This window comes from Cygnus olor, chromosome 5 (assembly GCF_009769625.2).
Source record: "Cygnus olor isolate bCygOlo1 chromosome 5, bCygOlo1.pri.v2, whole genome shotgun sequence".
In the NCBI taxonomy this organism is placed as follows: domain Eukaryota; kingdom Metazoa; phylum Chordata; class Aves; order Anseriformes; family Anatidae; genus Cygnus; species Cygnus olor.
Window position 1 is genome coordinate 3,348,977 of NC_049173.1, and position 16,143 is coordinate 3,365,119.

General features: G+C 58.9%; 1 protein-coding gene across 1 annotated transcript; it reads left to right on the forward strand.

Moving 5' to 3' along the window:
• The first annotated feature begins 160 nt into the window (after positions 1-160).
• Positions 161-13,263, forward strand: GPR137C (G protein-coupled receptor 137C). The gene is made up of 7 exons (XM_040558229.1): positions 161-655; positions 6,851-6,894; positions 7,641-7,869; positions 10,820-10,969; positions 11,517-11,639; positions 11,771-11,886; positions 12,640-13,263. The coding sequence occupies exons 1-7, from the start codon at positions 305-307 to the stop codon at positions 12,809-12,811; spliced, it is 1,185 nt and encodes a 394-aa protein (XP_040414163.1). The 5' UTR covers positions 161-304; the 3' UTR covers positions 12,812-13,263.
• The last annotated feature ends 2,880 nt before the right edge of the window (positions 13,264-16,143 follow it).

Sequence of the window (16,143 nt, forward strand, 5' to 3'; positions counted from 1 at the left end):
AGGGAGGGCGGGGCCTATCCGTGAGTGACAGGCGGCACCGCCCAATCACCGCTCCCCCTGGGCGCGGCGGGCGGGGGCGGCTCCCGGCGGAGCCAATGGGGAGCGCGCTCCGCCGGCGGCGAGCCCCTCAAATACCGGCGCTCAGCAGCCGCTCGTCCCCCGGCCGCGCTTGGTTGGCGGCGGGGCGGGAGGGAGGGCGGGCGCCTCTTGTTCGGCGTCTCATGGCGGCGGTGCCCGTGCGGGGCTGAGGAGCGGCGACCGCGGGCTCGGTGCCGCCTCCCCCCCACCCCGGTCCCCGCTCCCTATGAACCCCCCGGCGGCCCCCGCTGAGGGGCCGGCCCCGGCCGTGCCGTCCGGCGTGGAGCTGGGGCTGACGGCCGTCCACACGGCGCTGTGCGCCGCCCTCTTCCTCTTCGCCTACCTGCAGCTCTGGCTGCTGCTCTACTACCGGCAGCGGCGGCTGAGCTACCGCACCCTCTGCCTCTTCCTCGGCCTCCTCTGGGCCGCCCTCAGGACCACGCTCTTCTCCTTCTGCCTGCAGGGCTCCCCCCGGGCCCTCCGCCTCCAGCAGCCCTTCGCCCACTGGCTGCTCTACTGCCTGCCCGGCTGCCTGCTCTTCTGCAGCCTCTGCCTCCTCACGCTCTACTTCGCTGAGGTGATTTTTTAATCGCCCTTTATTTTTAGGTCGGGGGGGGGGTTTGGGGGGGGTTTGAGGGGGGTTTAGGGGGGTTTGGGAGGGTTTGAGGGGGGGAGAGGCGCCCAGCAGCGCGCCAGGGTCATAAAACCCCCCTCAGAGTGAGCTGTGGGGAAAATAGGGATTTTTTGGGGGGGAAATGGGGATTTTTGGGGTCGTGCCCTGAGCCCTGAAGTGGGGAGGGGGCTCGGGGCAGCCCCCTGAGGCGCACACACACAGGGTGCCCCCTGCTCCCCACAGGAGTCTCCCTCCGTGGGGGTGCCAGCGCCGCGGGTCCTTTACGAGGCTTTTTTTTGTTGTTGTTGTTGCTATCTTTTTTTTCTTTATTTCTCATTGATTTCCCTCCTGCAAAGGGCCCAGAAAGTGGCAGCAGCAGGGGCCTGGAGGGCCGCCAAGCATTACGTCACCAGCCGGAGCCTCTTCTGCTATTGTTGCTGCGCTCCCTCCGTCTCCTCGCCGCCAGCAGCCCCGCTCCTTTTCGTGCCCCTTGGTGCCACACAACCCCCACCCAGACCCCTCTGCCTCCCCCGTAACAGCCTGGGCTGCAGAGCTGGGCCCCTTCCCGGCACGGTGATCGCCGCCGGGACGGCGCTGAGCCGCTTGTTTTTGTTGCTGATCTGTGTTCCTCCTTTCCTGGCTTCTCCCATCGCTCGTTTTGTGTTTTATCCTCCTTCCCCTAGTCCTTTACGCTTGGTTTTATTTACCCTCCAAAGGCTTCGCTCCCTCCCCTTCCCTCTCTGAATATTTTGCTTCTGCTCCAGTTTCTCGTCAGCAGCCCTTCGCCTCCCAGTTTGGGGACTTGTTTCATAAACAGGCAGCACTTTTCCTTCCAGCCCCGTTGTTGTTGTTCAGACCCTGCGCTCTGCGGCTCTCAGCTCTTCGCCGGCCTCACAAAGGAATCGCTACCACGCAGCGAAACCGCTCCGATGTGTCACCGGCGGGAATTAGGATTTCATTTTCCCTAGGACGTCTGCGCTCACGTGATACCCCGAGGCTCGGGGCAGTGGGGTTGTTCAGCTGTGTGGGTGCTTCCCTGCCTGACACAAACACCTGGCGTAATCTGCTGGTGTTGGATACGTTGCCTGTCAAGTGCCAGCAGAATAACAAATGCTGCGTAATGTATATAGTATAATGTCTATAATCCATCTTTATGTTGAAGGGAGCTGACCTACCGATTGTTCCAGCCGGTAGGTGTTTGTGTGTCCCTTGGAAGGCAAGCTCAGCAGGGGATCCCGAGGGCTCTATTGCCCCAAACTGGCTGGATTTCATTTCCCTCGAGGCTACTGGACTTGTCAGCAGATTTACCTCCTGGCAGGCTCATTAAAAGGCTCCCTTAAAGAAAAGCAAAGTAAATTCAGGCAGGCTCCCTTCCTCCTGTGATGTCTGTTTTGCAGTGGGCTCTGGCTGGGTATGCCCTGCTTCTTTCTCCTTGAAGACCTAGAGCCGAGGGAAATCCTGTCTGAGGAAATAAGAGCTCAGGATCCAGAGTGGGAAAGGATGAAGTGACTTATTGAAATGGGTGCGCGTGCTTAGGCGCAGAGAAGGGCCTGACACTTGGCTGCCCCGGGCAGCGTGGGTGTCCAGCACGTCGTGGTGTTGGAGTGATCTCACGGTGGTGAAAGCTAGAGCTGGGGTTTGGAGAAAATCCACCTAGGTGGACCTTTGGTGCTCTTCTGGCTTCCATTTTAACGAAAGAAACGGTGCTGAGTCGGGATATTTGGCCTCCTTTGCTTGGAGAGCAGGCTGATAAAACTAGCCCATCCTCTTCGCTACTGACGCATGGCACCCTTCTGCCAGCTGATGCCAGCCTGGGTGCGTTCAGCGCTTTTCTTAAAGCGCAGGAGGAGCAAGCAAACACTGTCACTAGCTGGGGAGAAGGGGGAAGCTGCTGTGGAACCACAGCACTTTGGCTGAAGAGGCTCAGGATCTAGAGATCTGCTAAAGTGACGTCAAGCAGAAGGTGCTCAGAGGGCCCAGCAGTTCCCAGCTCTCGCAGGCCGGCTGGCAGCGACCTGTAGAGGAGCACTGGGCTGTCCCTGCTCTGGGGCTGCTGTCCTTGTCTGAAATGCCCTCAGATAAAAGCTGAGGCTGCTTTTGTGCTGAAGGCACGGCTAATTGTCTCTGCGCACAGTGCTGCCTTTGTGGAGATGCTGGAGAAATGGCATCTGTCTAAGCAGGGAGGGAAAACGCGGCCTGTGCTGTGTTGTTTGCGCTGATCTCGCTTGATTTATGGAGCTCCTCGGGCCGTGTACGAGCTGGGGGTGAAATGGTGCTGGGTGGGGGAAGAGCCTCGGGAAACAGCAAACGCCCGTGGAGAGCTCGCGTGAGTTTGCACTGTTCTAGGACCCAAATTCAAACTGAAATTGTGGAGCTGCCTCGTGCTCCTCCTGTCTGTGGGGAGGAGGCTGTCCTGCTGAAGTTCCTTTTGTCGCGGGCTCGTTTCCACCTGGAGCATCAGGAGGTGTAACGCCTCTTGCTCGGAAGAGTCTCTTTCCGCTTCGGCCCGTAACGGTGAGTTTCCCTGCAGGAAACCTGGAGATTAGGGTCGATCAGAATTCCTCAGCTCCCCTCCCAGTCCTGCCCCGAGCAGGCAGAAGGATGCCCGGGACGCCCCAGCCCTGCTTGGAAGAGCTCCTCTGCCGCCAGCCAGGCGTCTGCTTGAGTCGTTACTGACGCTACCTGTAAATGCAGCCCCAACAGCCTCGTCCCGACCCTTTCCAAGACCTCCTTGGCATCCCTGTCTGGCCTGGGAGTCAGCAGCTGTGCAGCAATGAGTGAGGGCTCCTGCTCGGGGCTGCTCCGCCAGACTGGCGGGGCCGTGACCCTTAACCCGTCTGGGTTCCTCGGGGCGCCCCATCGGACGGGATGACATCAGCCTCTTTCATCCCGGCTCGCTCTAATTGCGCTGGAGCGGACGTGCGTGGGGAGAGCTTCCAGCCTGGGAGCCGTTTGTCCTCGCTGCCCTGCGCCCGAGGGTGCTGCCTTCCCGGAGGGAAAACTGGGGGGGCCCCCACCTGTCCCCCCACTCTTCCCCCTCCCCTTGTCCCGCAGACCCCAGGTACGTGGCTCCTGCCTGGGGGGGGGCAGCTGCTGAGGGGTCACAGCCTCAAAACGCTCCGTCCTGGAGCGGATTCCTGCGCTCAGGATGAGCAGGCGGCCGTGGCAGCAGCGGGGAGGTGACCCTACGTGCCGCTTGAGAGACCGATCCCGTCAGGAAGCGACGGGTTTCTGACTCCGCCGGCTCTGTTGTGGGCGGATGTACCGCGACCGAGCAGAGGAGCGGCTGTAGGTCGGTGTTAAGGCCGTGGTCCCCGCTTGCGCGCGGGTGCTGACCCTGGTCCTTAGGGGCCGCGTGTGGGATGCGGGGTCTTTCACCCGCCCGGCTCCTAGCAGCTGGGACGTCTCCGCCACTCCTCCCGAGGATGAGTTTGTGGCGCTCTGAGCGCGTGACCGCCGCGAGTTCGCTTTGCGGCCTCGGTGATGCGAGGAAGGAGCTCGCTGCTGTGAAGCGTCTGCTCAGAAAGGAAAGCCTCCAGCCGCACGGGGCCCCCAGCTCCGTAGCTCTTCTCGGTTTTGCTTTCCTCCCGGATCTGCAGCTGACGTGAGATGCTGAAAGGACGCGTCCCCGGAAGATGCCCGAGGTTCGAACTGTTACACAAGGCTGGCTGAGGAGCGCCTGTCCGCAGCCCTGCCGCTCCGGGCTAGCAGAGACCTCCGTTTGCTGGTTTCGGTGGGCAACTGCTGGCTTCTTTGCTGGCCCCCCAGCTGGGCTGAAGTAACCGCTCACCGCGTGAGGGCTGCTCCTAGGTGTGATGCACTTCTGGAGGACAGGGGCCTGGATTTCCTGCTCTTCCGAAGGACGGGACAGCTCCTGAGCCGTCCCCTTCACGCTGAGCCCTCTCCGCCGGCTGTCCTCGGGTGCTGAGCGCCCTGCGGCGTTGCCTCGAGGATGGGAGCCCAGAGGTGAGCGGTGCCGTACCACCTCCTGACCCGGCCCCGTGGGGAGGCAGGGAGTTACGGCACCGGATGAGCCGTGCCTTAATAACCGTGCAAACACTAAACCAAGTGGCGTCTGCTCCCTGCCTTGCAGGTACAGCACTGAGTAGCTGGGGGCTAAGAGAAGCCCGGGGCTGGTACCACGGCCTCCCTCTGCTTTCCGTGGCAGCCGTCCAGCCAGGAGTCTCGGGTTGCTGTTGCACTCAGAGGGCAGGGACGGGGAGCCTGCCCTGCGCAGGGCTGCTGGAGCCAGCGCCTCCCTTCTGCTGCCCCGGGGCCTTCCCCTGCTCGGCTGGGGGCTTGCTGCTAGCGGAGGCTGTGGTTAGGGGCTGCTCTTCTGGGAGGCAGGGCGGCAGCACAAGTATCTGAACTGGATTTCCATGCTGCGCAACTGTGTGCCGGACCCAGAGGCTTCCTGGCTGGCTGTTCTGACGGTCCCAAAGTAGCCTACGGGCAAGCAAGGGATGGAGGAGGATTCAGGCGTTTCCCTGCCTTGAGGTGACCGTGCTTTCCTTCTGAGGCTCAGGATTCCTCTCTCGGATGGGCTCTGGTGGGGCTCTGGTGCACAGCGTGGATTATTTTGTGCTTCTGACCGGTGCAGGCCAGGACAACAGGGTAGAGGGCTTCAGGGACTGCTTGGAGTACTTGGCACAGGGTTTGAAGCTGTCCAGTTCCTGTAGGAAGGATTGCAAATGCTTAAGACTACAGTAATGGAACAGCCCAACCCTCAAATCCTGAAGCGTTGCTGGAAATCCCGTGGGCAGGAGCCTGACTTCTGAAGCTTCGCGGTGCTGAAGTCCCAGCAGGAGGAACAGCTGAGCAAGGGTGCCTTGTGAGAGACGGGTGAGTGATCCTTCTCTGCAGCTGCAGCCCGGAAGGTGGCAGGGAGGGCTCCTTGCAGGAGGATTCCTTGCAGAAGAAGTGGAACGGAACCTCCGCACCTGCGCGGCGATCGGATTTGTGCTGACCCCACGAGTACACGTCCGCTGGATCTGCCCAGCCGGCCCTGGCTTCCCAAGTTCCTTCGGGATCCCTGTCCTCAGGACACGAGCTCCGAGGCTGAATGTGACCCTCAGCTCTGGCATCCTTCCTGCGGGGGCTGCAGCAGCACCTGTGCTTTTTCACAGCCCAACAACCAGCTCCTGCCGGGGCTGTGCTGAGCTGGCGTGTGACAAGCGAGCTCCGCGTCGCCTGTCCCGCTGCAGCAGGGCTTCGGTGCTCGTCTGATCTGTGCCTTGGGAGCGTGCCTCCCTTCCCAGGCTGTCCCTGCTTCCTTATCCCGCAGCCCTGCCCCGTAGGATTCGGCAGGAGCCCCTCTCCAACCCAAAAGGACGTGGAAACTTGTCTGCCGCGGGGCTGCCTGAGCGTGAGCTCTCCTTCAGCCGATTCAACCCAAACGGCTGAGGTTGCGGGGCCGCCCTCGGTGCCCTGCAGATCGCTGAGAGGCCTGCGAGTCTTTGCGTCGAAGCAGCGGCCGGTCTTGTGCAACCTGCAGCTCCAGCCTGCTAGTCCCTGGGGGGCTGGGAGAGATGGCAGCGCAGATTCCCTTTCGGACAGAGCGCGCGGCGCCGTGACGAGTGAGATGGGTGACGGTGAGCTGCGGGCTAACACGCTCACCTGTCGGGTGTGCCACGCCTCGGGAAGCTGGGCCTTCCACCTCTCCCTCCCTCTGAGTTACTTCTCAGGTGTGTTTGGCCTACAAACATCTGAAGGGTGGAGGAACTGAGAACTCTGCGCGTTTCTTACAGCCTGCAGGTCCATAACCCAGTACCGCTGGGCGCTTTCAGATCAGTTGTTTGTCTTGCTGAAGGTTTGTCTTGCTGAGGAGGCCTTCTCTAACAGGGAAATCAAGCATGACTGAGCTCCTAAAATATATAAAGTATTCCTTTGAGTCCCTACGCGACAAGGTCTTTAACACCACGCCTAGGGGATATTTAATGTCCTTGCCCATCGGACACCTGCATTCGGGCCTGGCTCCTGCAGGAAACACAGCACCAATCTCTTGTGAGTGGGTACAGAGGAAGACTTCGTGCTAGCAGGTGATGTAGTCCTTCAAGATACCCAGCTGGATGCCGGCTCTCCTGTTGTATCCATCCTTCCTAAGCTTAAAGGAGAACTGTGGGTCATGTTCAGTAATGCTGTGCAATTTTTCCCCCCTAGGTCATATTCAAAGTGAAATGTGCAGCTGAATTCAACAAGTACAGGTAAGTGGTGCTTCTCTAACGTAACCTTTAGAGGCTGCTTAAGGTGAATTAAAGCTGCGGGGCTAGGAAGGGGGGCTTTGGACCCCAAAAACTGAACAGAGCTAATGCCGTACCTAGCTGTGCTCTGACGGAGGGTCGGCGTTGCTCCGTGGAGCAGGAATGTGAGCTCTAAGGGTACCAAGGAAGCTGAAACGTGTGCTGCATGCCTCCGTGTGTCATCAGCACCCCAGTACAGGTGCTGATAGGAAGCTAGAGGAGCCCTCAAGGTCCTTTTGAGCTGTCCCACCCCCAAGAGAGATGTGTGAGAGCTTGAGCAAAAGGGGGCACGCCTTTGTGCAGCCCAGGTGCTGCCTGGCCGCTTCCAGGGAAACCCACGGTGGAAAACGCAGGCTCCAGTGGCTTTCGATAAAGAAGCTGCAGTGGCTGCGCTGACTCAGAACGTACGGACTGAAGTTAACGCAGAGCTCGAGCGACGCTTAAAATCTGCAGGAGAAGAGCCCGACTGTCGGAAGGTGGTCTTGTAACTCACGACCACTTACACAGCTCACGCCATAGGAGGGCAGCTCAGACAAATACTCTGCGGTCTTGGGCCGTCAGTACAACCACTGAAACTTCCAGGAATGCCCAGGTTTCGTAGCGTGCCTCGCGTTCTGCTTGCTGGGAGGCCTTCCCTGCTGATGAGACTGAAGGATTGTGAAGTATGACTCCAGAACTGTTTGACTTAACTCTGTTTTTCCTCTCTCCAGGGTCCTCTTGTACCTGGGCTCCGTACTTACCAGCCTCCTCTTCCTCGTTGTGAACCTGACTTGTGCAATGCTGATCCACGGGGAGGTCCCGCAGGACCAGCTGAGGTGGACGGTCCTTGCCCGTGCCCTGGTCAACGACAGCCTCTTCATCCTCTGTGCAATCTCACTGGCTTGCTGCATGTGCAAACTGGGAAAGATGTCTTCAGCCAACGTCTACCTCGAGTCCAAGGTGGGTAAATGCCTCGTGAACCGTGCTGGGGCTGCGACCATCAGCTGGGTTCTCAGCTGGGTATGCGTAGAGATACGGTGCTTAAAGCAATGCTGGCCTGGTGGCAGCCGAGCTACTCTCACTCAAATATTCCTTCAAATATTGCTTCCCGTGTGAAGGCGGCAGCTCTCGCACTCCTCTCTCCAGGAGTGCGTGCTCCTGCGACGGGGATGATGCGTCCCGCATGTTTTAGGGGAACACGTCCGCGGTTTTTCTGGCACAACAGGAGGCTTAGGAGCTGCTTATGCTTTTCGATTTCAGAGGTTTAACTTTTGGAACTAAATTTTTAGTTTAATCTTGGAATTTTACATTTGGAAGAGAGGGTTCTCTAAGAAGTAAGAGATGTAGCTTCTGCAGTATGTTGCCACTAAGCACGGCGAAGTCTGTGAAGTCTCCAAAATAGCTCTGACATGTGTAACGCAGCTCTGCAGAGGGCATCTACTAGCAGTCCAGCACTAGCTGCCTGGCTTGTTTAAGCCAGAGGCAGTGCTCACCTGTCCCGGTTGAGACGAGCATCTTGGATGGGGGGAGAAGCTTCTGTAGGCCCTGCCCCGAGGCAGAAGGGGACAGGTGATGTTCTGAACACGTGTAACCCTTCTCCCCCAGATGAAGTGGGTGAACCACCAGCAGCCTCACCTGAGTGGGGCAGCAGGCTGCATTCAAGCATGCACCTGAGAGCCGTGCCCCTCTTCCTCTGAAAAGCCCTCGCTCCTGTCAAAGGCAGTGACTGCAGCTAGCCTGGTGAGAAGGGCAGGCAGCAGTCTCTTGATCGGCCTGGAAGCATCTGTAGGGAGAACTGTAGGATCTGCGAGCAGTCGGGTGCAGAGGCAGGCAGGTCAGCTGCCTGGCTCAGATATTTTTGAACTGCCGCCTTCCCAGTGATGCAGCGTCTCACCTCACGTGCTCCGAGTCCTGTCCTTCCAGGTGTCGGAAGGACTCCTGAGAGACCTTCTTCCCAGTGTGTCCTCGGTCAGGTGAATCTGGGGCTTTAAAGCACCGCCATGCCTTCCTCCGGGAGGAGGCTAACCGGAGCGTGGGGCTTGTGAAGGCTGTTGGATGCCTTCCTCCTCAGGAACAGGCGCAAGGTGACAAGCCTTCTTGCAGCAGGCAATGCTGCAAAGACCTAGATGAAGACGACTGCCTTGCGTTGGCTCGAGGCATCTCCCTTCTCCTTAGGTCATCTGCAGGACCCCTCCAAGCGCCTACAGTCCACTGCCCAGCATCCAGGAGCTGTGGCTGCAGCCATAACCAAGCTGACAGCCTGCCCAAATCCTTGCTTGCTTAGGCCAGGTATCCAGCTCTAACTGGCTCGGGGCGCTAATTAACTCATCAAGCTCTCCTCCGTGGTTTATGGACATGGCAACTTCCTCTAGTTCCGTGCCCGGGGCTGCCTGTAGGGCCTTGCTCTTGTACAACGTGCTATGGAGAAGCCTGCTTCGGAGTACCCAACCGGACTGCCTGGTGAAGGTTTCTTGCGTTTGAAATACTGCCCTCCTTTCCTACCTCGGAGGCATCTCCTGACTTCGCGGAGGAGCTGCAAAAATAGGGTGGGGATGAGCAGGAGCGTGGCACAAATCCCCGAGCGTGAACCTGCTGACTTGCAGCGCGAGTTTCGGAGGGCTCTGTTGCCACCGTGGGGGAAGGTTTGGGACACTTGGCCCTGGAGAAGGAGGCGCTGCTGTTGGACCGCTGCCAGATCCCATGCCGCGGTCCTTGTGCGCTGAGGGCCCGCTTCGGTGGCGCTTCGGTAGCCTTTCTGCCTCTGACTCCCCTGCCTCGAATGCCAGGGGCTCAACGGAGAGCGTTGGGGCAGGCTGCGTTCTCGTGCTTTGGTGTCACAGGAACTTGTTTGTTTTAAAAAAAAAAAAAAAACACTTTCAGGACGCTTCTTCCAAGGCACTGTCTCGAGCAAAGCTCCAAAACTTTGGGGAAACAGAGCTGGTACACCCCTAGGCCGGCGTAGCCCTAGTTTGGATGAGGAGCGGGTCAATGAGGTGAGCTTCCCGAGTGGGTTCTCTGCCTCCCTCCCAAGGCGAGCCAGCCGCATCGCGCTCAGATGCTTGCCCCTATTTTGGCTTCCGCTGTGCGGTGACTGAGTAGCTATTAAAAGGCCTCCCAAGTGCATCCATCCAAGATGGAGGCACCTGCACGTCTTCAACTGGTTTCCTCTCCCGCAGCTAGCCTGGTAGGGGAGGCAGGTACCTTAGGGTGCTTCGTGGCAGCTCTCCCCCTGACGGCACCGCGTCTGGGAGGTTGCGGACAGCGCTCCTTGCCCAGCGTGGGCCGGCCAGCAGAAGTCAGGGGTCCATCCATATCCAGCCACCCTTTATGTACGATGAGGCTGGCTTCTCCCACAGCGGAAGCTGAAGTTCAGCTGCTGGTTCCTCCTGCCTGTTCTCAGAGGCCCAGCCCAAATATCCGGGCTGCTTTTCCAGACAAAGGGTATATTCAGCGTGTGGGGGCGCTGAGCTGCCGCAGAGCGAGCGAGCCGGGTGGGCACTTCTGCTGCGGGGTCTGGGCCTGCTCAGGATGCAAAAAGCAGCAAGGTTTTTGTAGTGGCTCTTGGCTGGCCTTCCAGAGGCTGCCACAGGAAGGCAGTGGGTGGGAGGCCGTCTCTGGACCCCCGGCATGGAGCTGCCAAACAGCTCGGCAGGTCTCTGCCCATCGATTAAAATCCTGAGGATGGTGTTCCTGTGCCTCGAGCCTTTCCTGCTCCGAGGCAACGTGGCTCTGCTACTCCAGTGAACTCATCACGCGAGGAAGCTCTTAACCAGCTCCGAATATTTTAGCAACAGCATACGAATGTTCTAGGTCATTCTTGCCTGCGCAGCTTCTCGCGCATTTAAAGGGGGGTGAAATCCAAGCTCTGTAGGAAGGTCTGTCTTAAAACCGCTTTTCCTTCCTGTTCCAGGGGACATCTGTCTGCCAAGCTATCCTTGTGGGATCTGTAGTTGCTCTTCTGTATTCCTCAAGGGCTTGCTATAACCTGGTAGCTGTGGCCATATCTCCAGACAGTGTTCCTGGTCCATTTAATTATGGCTGGGACAACCTTTCTGATAAGGTAAGTTTGTCTGTTACCCCCTGAGTCCAGAGCTAGGAGCAAAGTGAAAGGGCTCCCATGGGGGACGTGTAGAGGAAAAGGGTGTTACTTGGGGGTGTCTGTTTCTCTGAATCTCCAGATGAGCGGGATTTCTGCCTTCAGAAGCCCTGCTTGTTCTCGCCGCTAGGGCGAGCCCGAATCTTCCTCAGTCTCCCTACTTGAGGAGGGATTCTGTTACCCTCATCAATTTCAGCCTAACTCTTCTTTCGGGGGAGAGGAGGAACAAGTCGAGCAGAGCAGAAGAGCAATGCTTAATAAGGCATGGCTGTGTGCAAGGGCGAGTCCCTGGGGGGTTGGGGGAGCTGGCAGTCCCCTGGAGCACACTGAAGAGAACTCTCTCTCCCTTGAAATGGCAGCCGTTGAGTTAAGGGTCACAACTTTTGGTTTAGGGACCCCTGCCTTCATCAGGATCTCACTGCATTTGCAGTTATCCTGAGCTGGGCCCAGCTCTGGGAGCTGCGTAGCTCTGATGGCTAGGAATCGAGAGACCTCTAACTTCTGCCCGCAGGTGCGCGTGGAAGCGAGCAGCGAAGAATACGTCGTGTTCGGAGTGGTCCTCTTTCTCTGGGAGCTGGTGCCAACCACCTTCGTGGTGCTGTTCTTCCGGGCTCAGAGACTGAGCCAGAACTTGGTAGGTCGGGGCAAGCTGCTGTGGCTTGAACACCTCCCCTCTGGGGGAGGAGCCCGTGGTGCCTGGCACGTGGGGGCAGACCTCTGGGAAGGCTGTCAGAAATCTCACTCCTGGCCTCTTTTCTTTCACAGACTCCAGCGGGAATGGTCAACAGTCATAGTTACAGCTCCAGAGCCTACTTCTTCGACAATCCAAGGCGCTACGACAGCGATGACGACTTGTCGCGGCTTGGGGCCAGAGAAGGAGGGTAAGTGTTGTGCTGGGCACGTGGGGACAGCTGCTGTCCTGCTGTCCGGTGTGGAAGCAGCGGGGCTCCTGGCTTCTGCTCTTAAGAAAAATCCTGGCATACGTGGCAGCTTGGGCAAGGTGAATGGGGCAGAGCCTTCTGACTGAGCTTGGCTTTGTTCCTTTCTACAGCTCAGAGCTGTTCTTATTAGGTAGAAGGGATTAGAAGTGGATATCACACTGGCTGCTTGCAGGTAGGAGTGTGCAGTGGTTGCAGACAGGAGGCCTCATCCAGGAAGGCTGATCTCTCCTCAGCTGGGGGAGAGGGGCTCCTAAATTACCTCCAGAGGAGTTTTTCTACTGGAAAGTGAGGTGGTGAAGCCCTGGGAGAGATGTGGTCTGTGGGACAAAGCTCTGCAGCAACACCCGGGATGGGGGAGGATGCTCTGCTATCCCCAGCAAAACTAAAGGGAAACCTGGTGTTGCTGCCTGGGGCTCTGAGGTCCTCCTGGCCTTTTTTTTTTTTGTGAGGAACTGAGAGGTTCTGTCTCTCCTTGACCAGTTCTGTAGGGCCTGGCGCTCCTTTCTTTGCGCCTGCTTCCTCAAAGCCAGGTTCCTCGGAGATACCGATCTGCTTGTCCTAACCTCCTCCTGCAGACGTGCACCATGGTCAGTGCTGGGGGCCGAACTCCTCCCTGGGCTGCTTAGCAGTGGAGGCAACAGTCAAAATTATTAATCTCTGAGTCCCTGTCTGTTTTTTTTCTCTCTCCTCCAGCTTGGCCACCCCTCAGTGCTCTGGCTGCTATGGGTCCCTGGCTGGGAACGACAGCTATGCGGCGGGTCCCCAGCTCGGCGGGGCTGCTGCAGACAGTGCCCCCTTGCTCTTTGCTGCCGGCGGCTCGGAGGCGAACGCCCACCAGAGCTCGTACCCCGCGCCGCAGAACTGAGGAGGCTGCGAGGCCCCTTTCCTCCCAGAAGTGGCATTCATGTATAGGATTGTAACCTGGTCTTTTTTTTTTCCTCTCCCTCTTCCCCTGAAGCATCTAACTCATTGACACAAACATTCCACTACCTGCCGCAGCCGTGAGCGGGACTGAGCCTATGGCTGCGGGCAGTGAGCAAGAAGAGAACTGTGACTTTAAGGTACCATGTAGCAAAGTGAAGCTGAACCCTCTGGAAGCTTTTTCTTGGTCTGGTCCTCAAGATGTTGGCAGCTAAATGCACCAGAGCTTCCTCACTAGAAAAAGAAACATCAAATGCATATTTGCACTTTTATCTGCACACTTGGAAGGAACGAATCTCGCTCAGACCCCGCCTGGTCTGAGACTGTTCTAGTTACTCTTTTAATTGCACATCCGTAGCTGGGAGAGGCGCTGTCTTCCTGCAAAGATGTATTCCGTGAAGTACTCTGCATCCTGACTCACGTGGGAGCGTGGAGCTCAGTTAACAGTGTTACGGGCAGGGCCCGGTGCAGCGGGTGTTGAAGCGTGGCGCCACGTTCGCGCCCTGCGGGGCTGCTGAGCGTGGTCTCGCTCTGACTGCTGGCGCTGGTTGCACCCAGTTGCTGATCCGCCCCACCTAGGATTGTGGGCTCGAAGCGCATCCACAGCGAAGGCCTGTGACGGTGGGATCGAGTGCTCCTTCTGGTGGTGAGGTGGCCGCGTTGTGACCGACCGCTGGCTTGTGGCGGAGGAAGAGGGCTGGCTTGGGCTGGAGCCCCGGGTGAGAGGGAGGGGATGAGGTTCCGGGGAAGCCGAGGGCTGGAGTTGGCTCAGCAAAAGGATGTGCAGGCCCGGAGTGTGCGCGAAACCAGGGCTGCTTCACCTGGTGGGGGTGAGAGTGGTCCCGATTCCTCCTCTTCACCCCTCGGGGGGCTCCTCTGCCCCTCGGTATTCACTGGCGTTTAGCAGGTAACCCAGGCTTCTAACCTGAGCAAATGCGAACCAGCAGAGCCCCCAGGGCGGTGCAGGAGGCCGAGGCCTGCTGTTGTGCAGGGAGGGGCAGAAGCTGCAGAAATCTGGTCCCTGGGCTCCTTCCCCTCCTCTCCTGGCTCTGCCCTGGGGTGCCGTGGAGCAGGCTGTGGCCGCAGGGCCTCGGTGCGCTGGGTCAGGCTGGGAGGAGGCTGCTCTCAGCCCCGGTCTGTCCTTCCCTCGGACCAGAAGAGCCAGCTTTGGCCTGGCTTGCAGCTCTCTTGGGCTCCGGGAGGCGAGGCTCTGCCTTTCAGACTGGATGCGAGTCCCGGCGTGTCCCTGAGCCCTGCGGGGGATGAGCCAAGCGGCTCCGGACACGTGCTCGGAGGGAAGCGCTGGTCCGGGGCTGGCAGCTGCTCTGACCCCTAGTGAAAACGTGAACTGGACCCGCTGCTGCCCTGCTCAGAGCTGTCCCTGCTGCTCAAACACACCTGCCACTGGGAGACCCTTACAGGGCCAAGGCCTTGCATGCGGGGAGCCGCGCAGCGCTGCCTGGCTCGGGCTGTGGGACACCAGCACCCAGTTCTCGCAGCAGCCTGTGCGAGAAGCCCCAAGCACCGGGGGCGGCCCTGGCCTCTCCTCGCTGGCCCTGCCCTCACCGGTGTGGCCTGGTCCCCCCGCGTCACCCCGTGTCACCCCGTCACCTGCCTTGCTTGCACCGAGCTCGCTGCCACTTGTCACCCCAAGCACACCCGGCCCCCTTGGCGTGGTCCCCGCGCTGGCCTGGGGGCCTCCGTGCTGACCTGCTTCACTCGTGCTGGCCCAGGAAAGGAGCAGCCTCTGCTGTTTTTTGGGGGGGGGGGGTTGGGATTAGGCCCTGTGGCGCAGCCCTCTTGCTGTGGTACTTGAACCAGAGAGCTCCATCCCGGCCGCCGCGGCTCTCCTGGCCGCTGTCTTGCGCGGCGTGAGAGCCCCGGCTCCTCGCTTCGGCTGGGCTGCGGGAAGAGGTGGCTCCATCCGTCGCTGCTCGACTTATGGCAGAGCTAAGGAAGGCCCCAGCCGCCGTGCGTCGCCCTTCTTTCTTCTCCCATAAGTCACCAAAGAGAGCAAACGACGCTAGCGGCCCCTGTTCTTGCTTAAAATTCCAAAGCACTAGGAGCACTTTAAGTTTTTTCTTTGGAGGGAAGGGAGCGTAGTGCAAAAAAAAAAAAAAAAAAGAAAGAAATAAAAATTAAAGGGCTACCGGCTCATTGTTCATATTGCACTGAAGCACACACCACCAATATGATCTTCCTGGCGTTAGGATCGCAGGTCGGGGCAGTGAGTCGCCTTGCTGATGTACTCGTGAGTGACTGGCAAAAAAGTGTTTTGGTTTTCCTCGTTTGTATGGGTGGCCGTTCATTTCAAAGCTCTGACTGCTCCCCGTGGGGTCGGGCTTGTGTTTTACCGAAGTAATTTATAGCTGAGAAGTACAATGACTTTTTTAATGCATAGTTGCCTTTCATTAAACTTTTTTTTTTTCTTTCTTTCTTTCTCTCTCTCTTCGGTCTGGTTTAACAGCGTGTTGGCTTTGCAGTCAGGCAGCTGCTGGCTGCAACAGGAAGCTGTGGCCAATGAATGTACCTATTTGTCCTTCACTAAACTGTAACCAAGCACTACGATGTTGAAATAAAAAAAAAAAAGAAAAAGTTTCTGCGCTGCGTTGCCACAGGCCCGGCCGAGGTTCGCTCGCGGCATGGCCCAGCCAGGCCAGCTCCAGACGTGGTCCCGCAGCCTGCCCTGCCCAGCTGAGGGGGCTGGGGTGGCCGTGCCAGCGCAGGGACATCTGCCTGCTCCACCACAAAAATCACCGGTAACTCCCTGAAGCTGCCTCTGGCCAGGCAGGGGGGGCCCATGCAGTGTTCCCACGGGTTCTCCGGCTCCTCTCCCCACCTGCGACCCATCCAGGTGGTGCTGAGCTGTGGAGGAGGAGAAAAACCTCAGCCCAGCAGCTCTGTGCTCCCTCATTTCCTTACACCCCGGCATGGGTTTATCGGCGTGACCTTGGGCTCGCTGCAGATAGCAGCAGCTTCAGCAGGACGCACAGGCTGCGTCTGGGCACAGCCCTGCCTGCCTCCACGCCCCGTTTTGGGGGCAAAATCATGGCTGGGGCCACCTCCCCCCCTTGCGTGTGTGTTTTGTTCTTGGGCAGCACCAACCACAAGCCTCTCCTTGGCCCTGCCACGAAGCGCAGGGCTGCGGGACCAGGCTGGCAATAGGGCCAGGGGGCCTTGCCCCCTACTGCAGGCAGGGAGCTGGGGCTGTGCAGGGCCAGGGAGGGGAGGGAGGATCAGGTCTCTGCTCTGCGGCAGCAGCTCTGCCCTACTTCC